The sequence below is a fragment of the Barbus barbus genome (genome assembly GCF_936440315.1).
Source record: "Barbus barbus genome assembly, chromosome: 33".
Taxonomy (NCBI): domain Eukaryota; kingdom Metazoa; phylum Chordata; class Actinopteri; order Cypriniformes; family Cyprinidae; genus Barbus; species Barbus barbus.
Window position 1 is genome coordinate 8,416,408 of NC_136761.1, and position 20,876 is coordinate 8,437,283.

Sequence of the window (20,876 nt, forward strand, 5' to 3'; positions counted from 1 at the left end):
TAATGCAAACCTATCGTTTAAAGTCCTTGTGATATTTTATAAAGATAATATTGCTATTAATTTTTAGCTGGAGTAGTATTCAACTGCATGTCAGTTTTGCTGTGTTTTGTGTGTTTGGACCTTCAGCAGGTCTTTGAGTCCCAGTCTCATGAGCTCTGATCTCAGGTGGATCCTGAAGTCCAGCTCCTCCACTCGACTGATGAGCGCGTTGATCAGCTGCATACAGCCGGCCTGCACACACACACACACACACACACACATATATCAGTAAAATGACATCAGGTCAGCAGTCTGTGTTGAGGAGTGTCCTGTGCGAGTGTTTTACCTTGAGCGCGATGGAGTTTTTATGCATGCCGGACAGCAGCGGCTGGAACCTCTCGATCTCCTGCTCTTCAGCCTGCTCTGAGATGCACTCCAGAACTCGCTCATGACTGAAACACACACACACAGTCCATCATCTTAGACTTTTAACATGACTCCATTGAGGTTAGTCTTGCACAACGCAAGCCACAGCATCTTCAAACCTTCCCACTCTGCTCTAGAACTTGAATCTCATTTTTCATGTTTGTTTTTTTTTTTACATGTGAAACGATTGCTCATCTTTGGTGATCAATTAATGGCATTTTTTGCAAATCAAGAATGAATGCAAGTCAGAATGATATTTGAGAGCTGTGGGAAGATTTTTAGTAAACATCGTGAAACTTTTTTTTTTATGTTTTTTGCTTTTATTTTTAAGATTAGTTTATTAGGTTTGACATTCTGAATATCAAAATCACATTACTTTTTGTACATCATTTAACATTGTTCATGAAAACTAATATATATTGACAACTTATACAAGCTAATCTGTTATTACAATTTTTTGTTACATTGTTTAATGACTTAATGTCTACTTAGGGCTGTTACATAAATTATGTTATAGTATTTATTTCTATTTTGAATAAGCTTTGTTTATACATTTTTTATATATTTTTATATTTATATTCATTTTTGTGCGCTTTTGTCATTTTTAACTTTACTATACATTTCTATATAACTTAAATTTATTTCCGTTCACTCAGTATTTTCATAATGTTTATCATCAAATATTTGTCTTTTACTTTATTTTATCTTTACTTCAAATACAAAAAAAAAAAAAAAAAAAAAACAACGTTTCATGAGAAAATCTCAGTCGGCTAAAGCCTACCATGATAAAATGTTAATGGAGATATTTTTTATATAAACAAAAATACTACTAAAACATTAACCACAATTAAAATGAAAAGAAAATATAACTATATATATATAATATATATATATAATATATATATATAACTATGTATATATATATACACACAAATATATAATAAATAACATATAATTTTTAATTTAACATAACATATATTAAATAATTTTTAAATAACATAAATCATTTTTAAGTAAATAGTGATCAATAGTAGTAAATAGTGACAGCATAAATGTGTTTATTGGTCCCACGGGACTGTTTCGATTGTAACTTCCTCAGATGAACATTTCTTTCTGTTCTTGGGTCGTCTAATTGGCACTTGATGTGCTTGTGTGGCTATTGAAATGCCATTTGAATACACTGTTGAGTATGTGACCACAGCTTCTGCTTTCAGCTTCACACTCACGTGTTTCCTGGATGCTCAAGGATACAGATGGCAGACAGCAGTTTGACTACATCCACCATCATGTGCGGGACTTTTGGATTGATAGCTCGGACGAGGAGAGGGATTCCTTCTTCTGACGTCAGCATGGCTTTGAGACCGTGCTGAGAGACACAGACAGACAGAGAGAGAGACATTAATAACACCTCCCACAGTCTATATTACAGTATGAGCTCAGATCTGCTCTGACCTTGTTGTTCATGAACGCTTTGAGACATCGAATGATCTCATGTTGGCATTTTACACCAATCCCAGCATTCCTGTGAAACAGAGTGAGAGAGACAAATCACATCATGGTGTGCTTGAGGTGCATTTTAAAATCATTTGCATATTATATTGTTGTGATCCTGGATGCTAATTGGCCATTACATTAACATAATATATTAGTATAAAAATACTAACCCTGTAAATCCTACTGTATTATATGCAACGAGCAAATTTATACAGCCTCTAATTTATCAACATGATCAAAACTTTGCTGTTGCTGAAGTTGCAACTTTACTTGATTATCCAAACATCTTTTTTTAGAACAATCAGTGAGTATCAAACGTGACCATCAGGCTTCTGAAGAACGTTATTTGTTCATCTCTCAATCATCATTATATTGTCTTGCATTATATGTTATGATCATCAAACTAAGCATTTAAATATCATCATAATAAGACATTATTAGAGATAAGGACTGATATTTATATCATTTTATGTAAGCATCGGCTATAAACATTATTACAATCAGAATTGTATACTTTTTGTCCATATAAATATGTGCGCCTGCTCTAAATTGCATATTTTTGCTCCGTTTGTGTTTTTGAATAAAACCGAGCTGTTTTTGCTCCATATTCTCACTATATCAGACTATAAGAGTCATAAAAGCCTGACGTGTCAGATAAGATACTCAACAACACATGCATTTTTTTTTTAGATTTGTTTTAATATTTTGTCTAAAGGTTCAATAAACCATTCAATTAAAAATAATACGATATTTCAGACTATTATTTCATATGTCAGGATTTACAGGGTTACGTGTCTAAACGAACCCTTTAGTCATGACTATAATTACAATGGCATCTTAAGATTATATTAAAGCTCTAAATGTGAATGAAATGTTTCATATTTTGTAAAAGTAGTCAAAACTTTCCCTCAATACAGAATCACTCTTATATAAGATACGTGTGGAAAATGAACGCGTGTGCGACTGTATTTGTGTCATACAAAGGGTCTTCTCTCTCGTCTTGAAGTTTCTTGAGGAACGTCAGAAGCAAAGCCAAACCCTCAGCTCCAAACGTCTGGACCCAACTGAAACACATAACGGTACACAATGATCAGCTGATATCAGACACACAGAAACACTTCACTGTAAGTGTGTGTGTACCTGACGGGGTTGTTGTTTAATGACACACGCAGTGACTCCAGGCAGCCCAGTAACTGTGTGTCTCTCAGATCGGTCTTCAGCTCCTGGATGTATATCAGCGCTGACTTGGAGCTCTCCTTCTGACTCTTCCCCTAAAACACACAGAGGGTCAAAGGAGTTTACAGGATGATCAGGTCACGCGCCTGTACTGATGAGACAAAGCCTCAAACTGCACATCAATGCTGCTGATTAAACCTTTACATGGCATGCATTAAGCAGAAGTTTTCATCCGTTTTAGCTTTTTGTCCCCCCAGAAAAACAAGCGAGATTGAATGCTTTTATGCTATTCATAACGCTATTAAAAGAAGTCTCTTCTGCTCACAAAAGTCTGCATTTATTTAATCAAAAATAAAATGCAAAGCTGAATTTTCAGCATCATTACTCTTCAGTGTCACATAATCCTTCAGAAATCATTCTGATATTCTGATTTGCTGCTCAAGAAACATTTCTGATTATTATAAGTGTGGAAAACAGTTGTGCTGCTTCAGATTTTTGTACAAACTTTCAGGATTGAAAGTTCAAAAGAACAGCATTTCTTTGATGATTTTACTGTCACTTTGAATAAAAGTATTAACACTATTCCCATTTCAAAATAAGGACAATTTAGACACTACTGTTCGAACACACACACATTTATACTGAATTTCGTATTTCTAAATCAAACGAAACTAAAAGTAAAGTTTAAAATAAATACATAAATGTGTCCTTATTTTATCAGTGTTGTCTGACTGGGTCAATATCGCACAGGCGAAAAGATAAGTCATAAGTCACTAAAACTAGTCCTGTGGCAGCCCTAAGAAAGCAGATTCTGATCCAGAGCAGCAGTGTCCTCTCTGACATCTGTAGAGAAATCTGAACCACATCCTGTGAGTGTGACAAGAAGAGCATGAAACCGCCACAGGAAGAGCACCTGATCACGTTCAGCACCTCTGAGACATGGATTCAGATTCAGACAGAACGTCTGTGAGATTTAGCAATGTGTGTGTTTACAGCAGATGTGTTGATTCAGTCAACTCAAACTAAACTTTGACAGACAGAGACAGATGTTGTGTGCTCTTACAGCAGTGGAGGTGTGCAGGTACTGAGACACCATCTCTCTCTTGATGGTGATATCCTTACGCCTCAGCGGCTGCTGCTTCTCCTCATTCAGATTCATATCCACCTACAGACAGAGAGAAAAGATTTTGTAAAGAAAAATAACAAAGGAAAATATTGCTTTTAATTCATTTTAACATTTAATTTGTTATTTTATTTTAAATAAATTAATACATCCAAACAAAAAGGGTGTTTATCATGAAAATGAATTTAATAAAAAAAACATTTAATTATTAATAATAAAAAAACATCATAAAATACATATTTATATGAAATATAATATATTGGTTTTAATACTATTAGTTATGTTTTTTTAATATTTTTTAAATATCACACAAAATTAGTGTTAATCATAAATTATGAATTTATAATTAATATTTTTAAATTAATTTACTTTTAGCATGAAATTATTTAACGTTTTTTTTTTTATTCACATTAGAATTTGAATTTGAAAATGAGGTTTATGGAGATTGACAGGTTAAGCTCTCTCTCTCTCTCGCTCACATACACACACACACACACACACACACACTCACCAGCATCTGCTCAAACAGCTCCAGCACAGACTCGTCCGACAGCTCGTTCAGCGAAGCACTCTGGGACGGCACTTCATACTGGGCGGCTGACGAGTGTCTGTTTCCAATCGTGCCTGACTTATCCTTCTCCTTCTTCGTCCGCATGCTGGTGAAGCGCTCCAGCTGACACAGGGCCAAAGGTCATAGGTCAATGCTCAGAACACAGCAAAAACACAGGAGGATTTTACACTCTGTGTCTAAGTCACTGCATGTTCAGAATGGCATACTAACATCCTACAAGCACAGTTTATGAGTTTTTAGCATGCTTTGACAAAGACGTAGAATATAACAAGAACTCACTAAATCCCAGAATGCAAATCTTCCATTTGCAGTGCACACTGTGCAGTAAATAGTATGCTAGTATTTCATTCGGAATACAGAAACCGTTTAATTGACAGAACATGCTCTGAGATGATATCAGTTTATTGTTCCCAGCAATTTTAATTTTCTTTATATTTTTAGCTTATCAAGTCTGTCAATCAACAAGAACAAAAGGCATTTAAGGACATTCCAGAACAGTCCTGTAATGCGGCTCCTCTGAGGAACCTTTTCAAGTCGAGACAAGAGTAAAGCAGCAGAAACATCTGAGATACTTACACACACATCCTCCATCACATTCAATACAAAACAACAGAAACTGATATTGAACATCTCGTCAATAATCTTAAATATCTTTATTATAGCTGATCATAATGGCTGAAAGCCTAAATCTATACTATTTTGCCTGTTTTTTTTGTTTTTTTTATATATAAAAAGTATACAAAGTATCACAGAATCTTGAAAAAAAAATGTATGGTAGAAAAGCCAAATCTGTCTATGTATCTACCTACCTATCATCCTTTTCAAAAAAACGTCTTGATTTACAAATTGTTTGGATGACCATAACATTTTGATTGATTGGCATTTTGTTTTGATTGATTTGCATTGATTAAATATGATTTTTTTTATTCATATTAAAATATATTTTTAAAGAAGTTGTTAATGGATTCAAAAATATTTACCATAAAATATTCATATTTATTTAAAAGAAAAACTCAGATGAACAGTTCCGCAAAATATTGTTGATCCAAATAACCAAATACATTTGAATCTGGACAAAGAATTTGTTTTTACTTAAAAAATAAATAAAATAAATAAATAACACAATAATAAGCAAGCAAGCAAGTAAAGTAAAAATGTCAAAGAAAATTGGCAAAAAAATTGTAAATTAGTAAAAATTAGCAACAAAAAGTTAGAGAGTAAGTAAATAAAATAAGTTAATAAATCCTGATATTATTTTAATTTATATTTGTCTGACTGGGTCTATATTGGAAAAGTAAAAAAAAAAAAATGGAAGAAAAACATTTAAAGCAATATTCTTGAAGCATTATACATGCAGTTTAATTATATTCTTAGCAGCTGCTCTCTTATTATATGAATCTTTTGTGTAGACTGTCCTCATTACATGATTCTGCTGGACACAAATATACAACAATAGACATTTAGCAAGATGCAATTTGGCAAAGTTTCAATTTGACCCATGACACATGTGAGCGTGATCCATGCATGAGTGACGTCACACGCTTCCTCTGGCTGTGACAGGAGTGAGTGCGTGTGAGAGTCACTGAACGCTGACGTCAGATCAGTTTCTGAGACACACAAACACTGATCTGAGGTCAGCCGTGATCCGACAGGTGACGGCGGATGCGAGGCAAAGTGTGTGCTACAGACACATGGTGCGAGGTGAAGGGTTAAAGGTCATGGGGACACTGGCCGGTGATGATACCAGAGGAGTGACAGAGACACGGAGAAGACTGTTAAAACACAGAACACACGCGTCTACACCTACCTCATCAGGAATCAGCCGTTTGAGAGTCTGTACAGGGAGCAGCAAAGAGAAAAATCAACACTAAATACAGAGAAAGACAACAAAACACACAGAGACAGAGAGAGAAAGAGAGAGACAGAGACAGAGAGAGAGAGAGAGAGAGAGAGAGACAGAGACAGAGACAGAGACAGACGGAAAGGGTGGAAAAAGAAATAGAAAATAAAAGGAAAGGCATACTGGGCCATAAACTACTCAGAATCTATTTCAAAACTATATTAATGCAATAGAATTTCTATATTATTGAATTTGAGACAAAAAATAAATAAATTAACCAAAGACATTTTCATTTCACATTTTCTAAAATCTAGAAGCTGCTGCTGTTAAATGGAGATTACACTGACTTGGAGGGAAAAAAAATATCAATATTGCACAAGCATAATCCTGCCACATGAGGGCAGATCAGCTCAGCAAATAAACATCAGCGCATCACTTCCTCTTCCCAGGAAATCAACAGTCACCTGCTTATAAACAGGCATTTCTACAGTGACCAATCAAAACAATGCAGATTCTCCAGATATTACTTGAGAATCTGTGAGCGAGAACATGGAATGTGATAAGACACATGACCTTTGACCTCACAAAACCAGCAGGGATCACATGACCTGTGCCACAGAAATGCGGATAACACATGTATACATGAAACACTCATATCGCCACAGAGAGAAAAAGAAATATCAAACTATCAGTTGAAATACCACTTAACTTTATTCCTTTAATAGATTATTTCGGTTTAATCTGCAGTTATTTTATTATGCATGTACTACAGATATAGGGTACAACGGGGCTAAAGGCACACCTTAAGAAAAAACGTGCTATTCCCTGCACCTAAAATGCATAATTGCAGAAATTGAACATTAATGGTACAACAGATTTTGTGTGAAAATAAATCATACAAGTATTTTGTTTAAAAAGCTTATAAATGTATGAGGTGGCCAGGGGAGCCAGCAAGAGGTGAAAGGCACACAGTATTGATACAAATACTTCAGCTAAAAATATGTTTTTTTAATAATGTCTAAGTTAATACATGTTCAAAACAATCACTTTAGCAAAGTTTGAACTATTTTCTGCTTATTTTGAAAAATAAAATAATTTGTTCAATAAATATACTGTCATATGTTAACATTAAAAAATATATTTTAAAATACAGAAACAAAATCATTTTAAAAAGTAAAGATTCTGAAAGCATTGAAGGAGATCTCATAATAATTGAATATAGATTTATAGCATAGTAACAACAAATTATATTTTATTATATCATATGATTAATATCTTGTTTTTAAATATGACGGTTTCATTCTAAACATGGTGATTATCTCTAAAATGGACACCCAACATAATAGAAGATTTACCATCTGAATCTAACCATGTCATGTCAACAAACAGAAAAGTCAGCCATCTATTAATTATCATGTTAATTACCATGTGCCTTTAGCTCCAACAGCAGGGGTGCTTTTTACCCCAAATACCATACTTTTACATATTCTTTCATTATTTAAAATCTGTTGTTTTAATTACCTTAAACAAAACTGAAAATAGTTAAGAAGACCTTTGTCTCAAAATATATGCATTAATTTGAGCGATTTTCATTTGCTACTTAAACCTAAATTTTAATAAACATAAAATATTAGTAAGCACAGAATTAACTTTGCGCTGCTGCGCGCGATCGCATCAAATATCAGACAAATAAACATGTGCATCTTGAAAAGCGAATGTTTTAGAAAGTGCTACGACACGTTTTTGGGCCATCTAGTAGTTTAGAGGAAACTAATATCAAAGGCGCCTTTAGCCCCGTTGTACCTTTTATTTTTAATGGATATAAATATATATAAATAAAATGACAAAATAAAATAAAATAAAATATTTGATACAAATACATAAAAAATCTTATTAAATAAATAAAAAAAATTAAATAAATAAAAATTTAAAATAATAAAAGTAACATGTACAATAATAAACAGAACACCATCTGTCCACTGACTTCACCCGCAGTCAACTGTCACAAACTCCAGGATGTGTGGAATGACCATCATCATCCCAAAACTCACTCAACCGCCTTCCTCCTGCTCTCAGATACAACTCTGTGTCTTTGTGCGTGTGTGTGTGTGTGTGTGTGTGTGTTCAAACTATGACACATGCTTTAAAAATATGATCGATTCTCTCGATTACTCAGAAACACACTCAAACTCAAAAAGTTAATTCTTTACAGCAACACCCACAAAATCACCAAGACACACCCACACACTCAAAATAAACACACACACACACTGTGAGAACATGGAACTGCATGATACAAAATATCAAGAACTGATAAAAAAAAATCTGCAATAGAATAGAATTCTTTCCACCGTTTTAAAAGTCTTTAGACACACTTTTATGGCCCCAGAACATTCTTCAGTGTCATCTTAAAACAAGTCACCCATTTACACACACATGCAAATTTATACAGGATATACAAGTGTGTGTGTGTCTGAAAGCACCTGAATTTCCCATTCCCTACTAAAAATAGGCACAGATATGAGCATTCTTGTGTGTGTGTGTATAATTTCTGTCTGCTTGGTTTCCATGGAGATAAATGTCCATTTCGGTTTGCCGACTGAAGCTTGGGGAATGTGTGTGTGTGTTGAAATGATGTCATAATTCAGGCCCCACCAGACACGCCCGTTAAAATGTGACAAGCCACTTCCTGCACAAAGTGCTCACAGGAAGTGTCACAAAAGAAAAACACACATGCAAAAGCTGTAGTAACACACACACACACACACACACACGCGGAGCATTGTTTCAGTCTATATAGGGAACAAAAGAGCAGGATAATATAATTTAATAGGTCAGAAAGTTTAATTTGTCCATGAATATAACAGTCCTAGTCTGATGTTACTGATCTTAATATAAATTCAAAAATACAGTGAATGTAACAAAATCATGCCCATGTTTCTCTACACTGCAGTACAAATCAAACAAACAAACATTTAATTGCATTAAGAAAATGAATTTGGTGTCAGTAAGATTTCTCCCATGCTCACCAAGGCTGCATTTACTTGATCAAAAATACATACAAAAATAAGACATATTGTGAAATATTACAATTTAAAATAACTTTTATTTTGCAAAATATTTTGTATAAATGTAATTTATTCCTGTGATCAAAGCTGAATTTTCAGCATCATTTCTTCAGTCTTCCGCATCACATGATCCAAATATGCCGATTTGCGGTTGTGCTGCTTAATTTTTTTTTGAAACCATGATACTTTTATATTTTTAGGATCCTATGATGAACAGAAAGTTTAAAATAACTTTTTTTATTTATTTGAAATAGAAATCTTTTGAAACATTATACATGTATTTACTATCACTTTTGATCAATTTAATGTGGCCTTTGATGAATAAAAGCATTCATTTCCTAAAAAATAAAAATAATATAAATAATTCTTATAAAAAAAAAAAAAAAAAAGTAAAAATATAAAATAAGAACCTCCCACTGAGCCCCAAACCTTTGGACTGTAGTGTATTTATGATATTAATATTGTTGTTAGTGTAAAACACAAATACTACTACAACAATGAAATTTCAGGGAGAAATGCATTTAATTGTCAAGAAAAAAATGTCACAAAGCAAAGAGAAACAGATATTCATAATGATCTTATTTTTAATGCAAAAACATATATACACACACACACATATGCATACACATATACACACACACACAATGTATTTATTTATATAATTTTGTGTGTGTGTGTAGAAATGACCTTGACACATCAAATGAATCCTTACAGTTCACCATCATCCAGCAGTCAGTCAGTTAGACGCATTGCAGAGAATGATGACAAGAAACACAACACTAATAAGAAACGGAGCAATTCCAATAGGGTCCTCACACCATCAGTGCTCGGGCCCTAATAAAAGAACACTTCAGAATAACTGTACAGTAGCCTAACAGTTTGAGTGACTCGACATGTCAACAGGAAGTCCTTTAAGCTAAATTAGTCTGCTTCCTCCGCTCATAGTAACGTGCTTTCTGTGATAACGCTTGGCTGGACGCAGAGGAACAGTTACACGCGTGAATAAGCACCTGCTACATACACTGACAATGGACTTGACCCTCGGCTAGGAGCTTCAGATGACAGGATCTCATTCAAGACCTTTCATTTAGACAATAGCACAAACAGATTCCTTCAAATCCAAACAAACAACACTTCCTGTCACCCCGAGATGCCCACCAGAACCCAGCAACCCCGTTTGGGAGGCGGTTAATGAGGTTACCAGGACAACAAATGCGATGAATTCAACAATGAAACATGTAGGCTGCACATCCCTGAGCACGTCCCTTAACAAGTGGGAGGCACATATGCAAACTGTTGTAATTCCTACACCGTTCACCTGATTTGGATGTAAATAAATTAAAGTTGACAGTCTGCAGTTAAAGCACATCTTGTTCGTTTCATTTGAAATCCATTGTGGTGGTGTATAGAGCCAAAAATGGTAGAATTGTGTCGATGTCCCAATATTTATGGACCTGACTGTATATATACACACATATATGTATACATACATACACACATACATATACATAGAGAGAGGAGTTGGAATAAAATGACAAATCAAATAAGTAACATTTTCAAATATTTTTTAGTACTGACTTTCTTTTAAGATTTTTAGACATAATTGTATAGTTACTTTATAGTTGCATTTTTTAAGAAAAGGGGATGTACATTTATTTAATATTATCCATTTTAATTTTAGGTTTGTTTTTTTTCCTATAATTCTGTTGTGTTATTTTATTAGTTATTTGGGATTTTATTTTTAAATGGCTAGATTTCTTTGTTTTTCCTCCCAGTTTATGTTCATTAATTACATCTTCTATGGTTTTTGTTTTAGTTAACTATAATAATCTTGATTCAGCCAGGCTAAAAATAAAAAGGAGAACGTGAGTTTGATTAGTTTGATAAGATTGAAAAGAAGACAAAATTCCCTCTGTTGCCAGTGACAGGAAAAGGAAGTGATGTCAGAGGCGTATAATTGAAAAATGACCACATAATGACCAACAGGGACATACAGTCATGAGTGTGTGGGGAAAAACTTGTGGTAATGACTAGCAATGAAAACAAAGTGATCCCTTTAACTCAAACAATCCCAATCCATATTACAAGACCACAAAACAAAAATCCAACTTTTAAACTTGTCTTTTTTCTTCCACAACATTCAGACTCAGGGCGTTCCTTGCGCTTCTGCAAAAGCAAACTGACACATGATCAAATGTGTGTGTGTGTGTGTGAGAGCGTGTTTGCACACATTTGAATGACAGTTGGGGACAGAAGGACAGAAATATTATGCTTTCAGTGCATCAGACGTTGCACAGTGTCACAGAAGCGCACACAAACCCTGTGTTTGTTCACATTCACAGCTGAAAAGTGTTGTTCACACCACACTTGAGTTAAACTAACCGTTTCTGGGAGTAGTGTGACAATATCTCAGACATAATCTAACACAGAATCCAATTTAAAAGTCAACAAATCAATTTGTTGGGATGGTTTGCCTTAAACGGCTTATTCAGACGCTTCATTTTTGTAATGGTTCAAAAAAACAGACTCATTGATTCAACAGTGTTTGTCATTTCACTGATTATTGCAGTTTGTTACATTTTGCTGTTCGTCACTGTTTTCCATTCAACTCTTACAATGATATAAAACAGTCTCTTAAAGGAACAGTACACCCAAAAGTTTTAATTCTATCATCTTTCATCATGTTGTTGCAAACTTGTATGATTATAAATGTATTTATTATCATTTAATATTTATTTAATATTACCTAAAAAATAAATAATAACTAGTAGTGATTATTATTATTATTATTATTATTATCATTATGACTACTACTACTACTACTACTACATACAATAAAATTGTAAAAAAAAAATAAAAAAAAACTTGTAATTGTAATTTCACTGTAAAAATTAAGAAAAATACTCTATTTTATTTTACAGTACAAATGTAAAATTAAAATACTATTTATGCCTTCATTTCTTACATTTCTCTAATACTGATGAAAACTGCAAGGAGCCCTTTAAGCTTCTCTTTTGCTGATAAGCACTTCACTTTTTTTAGTTTGGGAAGACTATTGGTGCATGTTGTGTTCCCAACTACACGTTAAAGTCACCCAAATTTGCACTACGCCATTTTGGGATTTTTTTTTTTTTTTTTATTGATCATGCAGCCAAGCTTGTATTTTATTAAAACACAGTTTCAAAGTAGCTTCACCAGCACTGACACACACAAACACTTAATATTCTGCATGTGTTTGCAAGCCTGTGTATATCATCAATACAGAAAATCTGTGGGTTAAAACTCACAGAGAAAGCCATTCAAACAGTGTGTGTGTGTGTGTGTGACCAACACAAAGGTCACACTTGGCTCCATTAATCAGAGTTTGATTTACATTCAGGAAGTCAAACACAAATGAAACCCTTCAGACACACCAAACAGCCAAACAACCGCCGGACTGAATCACAGACGTTCACACACTCCACCTAAATACACCTGACAGTGTGTGTACGTGTGAGAGAGGGATTAGACAGATTAATCTGTCTGTTAATGAGAGATTGCAGGTCAAAGGGAATTTCACTGCTGCCATAGAGAAGTGCAAATATTTTGTAATAGCTATATACATAACCAATGATAACTGCAGATTAATTTAAGATTCATAAAAAATATTGTGTCTTAATTAGCTAATTCTGGAGCCAATTTTGTAACCTTTAAAGATTTAAGCAATAAACAAGAAACACACTCACACATATGAAACTGCCACAAACACGCATAAACATACCACATGTTGCCACTTCATAGATGTGTGTCATTAGGAACTTAACAGAAATATCATTATCAAACTGCATGATTGACCAATTACTGAGCCAAACACACCTCAGCACACCCACAGAATAAAACAGCACACACACACGTATACACACAAACATGTATCTGTGCACCTGCGTCTGAACCACAGAATCTAATCCAGTGACTCACAACCTATTTAAATACCATTCACACACACACGGCAAGTTTGGCAGCCTGATTTAATCCATTCAGCCTGAACGGAGCACATTCCACTGACCAGGCAGAGAGAGACACACAAACACACACCTCGTAGACCAATGTTAGCGTGCTCATCCCACAGAATTTTACTGATTTTCTAGCAGGTTAAAGATATTTTCTGTCTCCTAACCTGATCTGTAATCCTGCCCTTGAATCAAATGTTGTTGTGGACAATGAGGGGCCCATTTGAAGTAAAAAAAGATTGAGGATCACTGATCTGGACCATTTATGAGTTTTGAACTGGTCATGATTTTTCACAAAACCAGTCACAAGTCAATTTTGAAAGCTGAATAAATAAGCTTTCCATTGATGTATGGTTTGTTAGGATATAACAATATTTGGCTGAGATACAACTATTTGAATATCTGGAATCTGAGGGTGCAAAAACATTTAAATATTGAGAAAATTGCCTTTAAAGTTGTCCAAATGAAGTCCTTAGCAATGCATTTTACTAATCAAAAATTCAGTTTTAATATATTTATGGTAGGAAATTCACTAAATATCTTCATGGAACATGATTTACTTAATATCCTAATGATTTTTGGCATAAAAGAAAAATCAATAATTTTGACCCATACAATGTATTTTTGGCTATTGCTACAAATATACATGTGCTACTTATGACTGGTTTTGTGGTCCAGGGTCACATATGACATAACAGCATACTATATCTAATTTTTTAAATGGAAAAGTTTACCTTTAGACCAGGAGTGTCAACCTCAATTCCTGGAAGGCCACAGCCCTGCAGAGTTTAGCTCCAACCCTAATTAAACACACCTGATCCAGCTAAGCAAGTCCTTCAGGCTCAATTGAAAACTACACGGTTTGTGTGTTGGAGTAGGGTTGGAACTAAACTCTGCAGGGCTTGCGGCCCTCCAGGAACTGAGTTTGACACCCCTGCTTTAGACGCATTGCATGCATGTCTTTATTGAGCATCATATTTAAGACATCAAGCTTTTATGGCTCATGTAGTCTGATATAGAGAGAATATGGAGAACCAAACCTCAATATTATTCAGAGACACAAACTAAGCACAAATATGCAATTTAGAGGAGAGCTGATATGTATGAACAAAAAATGAGATGAAATTCTGAAGCTTGTAATGTAAATCAATGAGTTCTTTATAACAGTATAGCAGATATTTGCATACAATTATATAAATATGTCATCACTCCATATATCCAATAAAATGTCTACATTCGCTATTTTTTTTTCAATACTTAAATGCTTAGTTTGATGATCAAAGCATTATGCAATGCCATTGAGAGCTGAACAAATAAACGCTATTCAAAAGCCTGATGAACATATTTGATATTCACTGATTTAAAAAAAATTAAAAAAATTGACAGCAAAGACACACATTAAGCACAAGCTGAACGTTTGTACAATTATAAAACAGTCTTTTGCTTGCTAAATGAATTTCCTTGCATAATGCTAATTTAAGACATGTCTATTATATTTTTCCACAATCACACACTGTATCAGTACTGTCAGACTCAATTACATTGAACTCATTTGCCTTTATGGACAAAAGCACTTTCTTAATGATTCAGTTGCACAGGTGCTCATTCAAAACCCACTACAATACATTACATCATTTCAGTTTATATGCAAAACTGTCTGTCGGTGAGGTAGAACAGCCCGTGATTGGATGAAGCCATTTCTGTTGGTTTCTCATCATCCAATCACAAGTCTGAAACTCAGCGAATGCTGCAGCTTCACGGTTTTATAGATCTGCATTTGTTTAAATCTGCAAAGCCTAAACTCCTTTATGACATAACACAACAGGAGTAAGAGCGATAGGGTAAAGACTTCCTGTCGTTATAACAGTTACGTCCTGAAACTGTGCAAACACCGCATCTCTAAGACAACACACAAACAAACATCATCAAACACACGCGAATGTGAGTCAGCAGACGAACAGCCTGCCGCAACTCTGAACTTCACCATAAACAACCAAGAAACAGAGACATACAGCAACTAGCACTTGGTCTGTCTATCTATCTATCCATCTCTCAATCAATCCATCCATCCATCCATCCATCCATCTATACATCTACTTATCATCCGTCTATCTATCCTTCTATCCTCCATCTATCTATCCTTCTATCCTCATCTATCTATCTTTCTATCCTCCATCTACCCACCCACCCACCCATCCATCCATCTATCTACATATCTACCCATCCATCCATCCATCCATCCATCTATATATCTACCCATCCATCCATCCATATATCTGCTTATCCATCCATCCATCCATCTATCCATCCATCTCTCAATCAATCTATCCATCCACTTATCTAACCATTTATCCATCTATCCATCCATCCATCTATATATCTACCCATCCATCCATATATCTGCTTATCCATCCATCCATCCATCCATCCGTCCGTCCATCTATCCATCCATCTCTCAATCAATCTATCCATCCACTTATCTAACCATTTATCCATCTATCCATCCATCCATCCATCTATATATCTACCCATCCATCCATATATCTGCTTATCCATCCATTCATTCATCCATCTATATATCTACCCATCCATCCATCCATCCATCCATCCATCCATCCATCCATCCATATATCTGCTTATCCATCCATCTCTCAATTTATCCATCCACTTATCTAACCATTTATCCATCTACCTCTCAATCTATCTATCTATCTATCTATCTATCTATCTATCTATCTATCTATCTATCTATCTATCTATCTATCTATCTATCTATCCATCCATCCGTCCATCCATCCATCCATCTCTCAATCCATTCGTCCATCCTCCAAAACAAAAAATGAATACTTTTATTCAGCAAGGATGCATTAAATTGACCAAAAGTGACAGCAGACATTTATGTTATGAATGATTCTAATTCAAACAAATGTTCTTTTAAACATTTTATTCAAAGTATCCTGAAAAATTAAATATGCATTACATTTTCAACATTTATAATAATAACAATAATAATAATACATGTTTCATGTGACTCTGAAGACTGGAGTAATGATGCTGAAAAATTCAACTTTGCATCAGAGGAATAAATTACATTTCAAAATACATTAAAATAATGCAATTATATTTAACAATATTCCTATTTCTCATATTTTTTTTATCAATTAATGCAGGCTCAGTGAGGAGAAGAGACCTCTTTCACAGACATTTTAAAAAAATACAGTTTTGCTTGATTGATGTATCCTCTACAAAGTTATCAAGAGAAGAAAGTCACCAACAAAACACTAGTTTATATTCTCTCTCCCTTACATTTCTACAAATTTCACATTTTCTTCAACATTTACTTTCAGTTCATTTCTATACTTCCGTTTCCCCTGAATCTCTCTCAATATCGCGTGGCTCAGTCACCTCAGCTGCACTTCCTGTCAACTAACTAAACACGAGCAACACCTTGCCTTGGCAAACAGCACTAATAATGACTAAAAGTAGTTTCTTTCCATCATAAAGTGAACGTAGAGGCCCTGCGCTCCTAAAGCACACGCTTCTGTGAAATGCTTTGTTGTTTTACGAGCGGAGGGGTTCAGAGGCGTTTCCCAGACTGCATCTCAATTACATCACGTGACGTCTGAGAATGTGATCTGATTTTAAGGAGCTACAAACACTTATTCTTCTAAGAATAAGTGTTCTTTCTCTTCTTGTGCTCTGGCATGTGAGGTAAACGCTCATAAGCAGACGCGGGCGGTAGCTCTGAATCAGCAGTCATGTTTTCCTGGACGTCAGAGCTTCGCTGTCGGATAAAGGGATACAGGATTATTGTTCAACACTCAGATTCCTTAAGAAAACACCCTCAAAATGTATCTCCTCCATCACCTGGACAGACAGGCTTTGGTTGCTTCTGTCAGTCCATGTGACTGCTTTGTGTTGAATTGAGTCTATTTGAGCGTTTCTTATCTTCAGCATCAGCCAGAGTGACTATGCTGTCTGTCAGCATTAAAGTAAACTGGAAATACTCAAAGTTAACCTTTCACATCCCAGACACAAAAAAAGAGATGCTAAAAAAAAAAGAACATTTAGCAAGTGACAAACAAGAGTAAGAGAGTAAATAAAAATATATAAACATTTTTTTTAGATATTACAAATATTATATAATTATATAGATAATATATTGTGTTTTATTTTTAGTAAAATACATAAACATAGGCTATACTATTTTTCAAACGTTTGGGGTCAGTAAGATTTTATTTTTAGATAAATTAATTATTTTTATTCAGCAATAAGGAAATTTAATTGATAAAATGTATAGACATTTAAAAATTACAAGAGATTTATATTTCAAATAAATGCTGTTCTTTTAAACATTCTATTCATCACAAAAAAAATCCTGGAAAAAAATGTATCATGGTTTCCACAACAACATGAAGCAGCATGACTGTTTTCAACATTGATAACAATTATAAATGTTTCTTGAGCACCAAATCATCATATTAGAATGATTTCTGAAGGATCATGTGACACTGAAGACTGGTACAATGATGCTGAAAATTCAGCTTTGAATCACAGGAATAAATTACATTTTAATATATATTCAGATAGAAAAGTTATTTTAAATAAAAAAATATATATTTCACAATATTATTGTTTTTATCTGTATTTTTCTGATAAAATAAAAGCAGTCTTTGGAGTGTTCTTTCAAAAAATAAAAAATTTAATTTACTGATCCTAGATTTTTGAACAGCATTTTTACATAAAAACAATATAGTTGCAATAATATAAACAATTTTAAACGTTGGCAGGTGAAGCATTAGTTTGGCACATGGTTTGAGTTCTGTCATGTCTGATAGCTGTGTGCACCGGTGCATGCAATGTGATGCAGTTTTCCACCTGACCTTTCAAATACACGCGAGACCCGTCTCAAACATCAGCGTTAGCACCTCTGTAAGCTGCAGAAGTGAATGCTGTGAGCTTCGGTCTGTCCTGAGAGGCCAAACTCAGCTACACCTGCCAGAGACACTGACCTGAGGGACAAAAACCCCGCAAGAGACTCATGTTGCATTAGTGAGGTGTTTACACACAAACCTACTGCTCAGTGAGTCGATATTCCTCAGTGGAACGTTCTGGAACAAAACATGACCACCACCAAGATGAGAGAAACTGGATGCATTAGTGCATAATATCATTTCTATATTTGTAGTTATTTACTATTTGTAGCTACAGCTGACATACATAAAAAAAACTTGTTTTAGCCTCACAAAATGATATATTATAAAATATATATAAGCTCTTGCATAGTATACGTTTGCTAAATGGTGACAAAGGGTTCAAAATATTTAAAATCAATATAAAAAAAAAAATAAGACATTTTCCACAGTTACTGTAATACTTGTATTTTTATATTTTGAGTTTTCATTTTAATTTTTGCATATTTGTTTTGTTTTTTTGTTTTAAGTTTTAAATTTACTTACTATTTTAGGCCCGGTTTCACAGACAGGGCTTAGACTAAGCCAGGATTAGGCCATTGTTCAATTAGGACATTTAAGCCATTTTTGTAAACGTGTGCATCTAAAGACAAAACAAAGGCACTGATATGTTTTAAGATCAGTCAGTGCAAGTGTCTTTCAGTTGAAACAGCTCAGACTTACATTTTAGTTTCAAAAAACAAGTTTACCAAATAAGCCAGGCTTATTTCAGTTAGACTGACTTATTTTGAATCAAATCAAGTGACAATAAGTCAGACTAACTGAAATAAACCCGGCTTATTTGGTAAACTTGTTTTTTGAAACGGCCCCCAGGACTAGGTTTAAGCCTTGTTTGTGAAACCGGGGGTTAATATTTAAGCTTAAACTAACCAGAAATAAGAAACGTTACCTTGGCAAAAACAGTTTAGCACAATAAATCAACCTTTAAAACCCTATTGTTTTTGGTAAAAGTGCATTAAAATAATCACAATACTCAAAGTACTCAAGGTCAGCAAGCTTTTGAAATGTTTTAATGAAGTCTCATCTGCTCACCAAGGTTGCATTCATTTGATCAAAAATACAGTAAAAACAGTAATATTGTGACCCCCCCCCTCTCAATTTCAAATTGCTGTTTACTATTTGAATATTATTGTAAAATGTAATTCACTCCTGTGATTAAAGCTGAATTTTCAACATCATTACTGCAGTCTTCAGTGTCACATGATCCTTCAGAAATCATTATAATATGCTGATTTGCTGCTCAAGAACATTTCTGATTATTATCAATGTAGAAAACAGTTGTGCTGCTTGATATTTGTGGAAACAGTCATACATTTTATTTTTCAGAATTCTTTGATGAATAGAAAGTTCAAAAGAACAGCATTTATTTGAAATCAAAATCTTTTGTAGCATTATTAATGTTTACTGTCACTTTTAACCAATTTAATGCATCCTTACTGAATAAAGGTATTAAAGTCTTACTGACCCCAAACTTTTGAATTCTTAAATGTGACCCTGGAGCACAAAACCAGTCATAACTTAGGTAGCATGGGTATATTTGTAGCAATAGCTAACAATACATTGTATGGGTCAAAATTATTGATTTTTTTTTTTATGCCCAAAATCATTAGGATATTAAGTAAAAATCATGTTCCATGAAGATATTTTGTTAATTTCCCACTGTAAATATATCCAAACTTAATTTTTGATTAGTAATATGCATTGCTAAGAACTTCCTTTGGACAACTTTAAAGGCAATTTTCTTAATATTTAGATTTTTTGCACCCTCAGATTGCAGATTTTCAAATAGTTGTATCTCGCCCAAATATTATACAAACCATACATCAATGGAAAGCTTATTTATTCAGCTTTCAGATGATGTAGAAATCTCAATTTCAGAAAACTGACCCTTATGACTGGTTTTGTGATCCAGGGTCACAAATGTGTGTTATTCTTTGACAGTTTTAAGTTATTTTTGGATTTCTGATAACTCAAGAGTCACGACCCAGACAATGAGAATGTAACACCAAACATGTCCTGTTGTGCAAACACAGCCGACGTTTCCATTTTCTTTCCTTTTAATGAAAAACTGCTCCGCTACAGAGTCAGACGCCCTACCGAGATCAACGCAGATTACAAGTTCAACACGCACGAGAGGACACCAAGGGGTTGTGCATGACGGGAAAGAATGTTTGCTCTCTAAACAACATAATATCCAAATCGTGTACTTATGATCTCTGGGGATGAACTGTAAAGGC

General features: G+C 34.2%; 1 protein-coding gene across 1 annotated transcript in view; it reads right to left on the reverse strand.

The window, feature by feature from the left end:
- Window positions 1-20,876, reverse strand: part of LOC306853686 (protein diaphanous homolog 1-like) — a 113,721-nt gene that overhangs the window by 86,844 nt on the left and 6,001 nt on the right. Inside the window, exons 2-10 of the mRNA XM_079391276.1 lie at window positions 6,577-6,603; window positions 4,710-4,871; window positions 4,139-4,240; window positions 3,040-3,170; window positions 2,880-2,963; window positions 1,858-1,927; window positions 1,632-1,771; window positions 326-431; window positions 121-231 (exon numbers count right to left, since the gene is read on the reverse strand). Coding sequence (XP_079247402.1) covers window positions 121-231; window positions 326-431; window positions 1,632-1,771; window positions 1,858-1,927; window positions 2,880-2,963; window positions 3,040-3,170; window positions 4,139-4,240; window positions 4,710-4,871; window positions 6,577-6,603 — 933 coding nt within the window. The remainder of the gene's footprint in view (window positions 1-120; window positions 232-325; window positions 432-1,631; window positions 1,772-1,857; window positions 1,928-2,879; window positions 2,964-3,039; window positions 3,171-4,138; window positions 4,241-4,709; window positions 4,872-6,576; window positions 6,604-20,876) is intronic.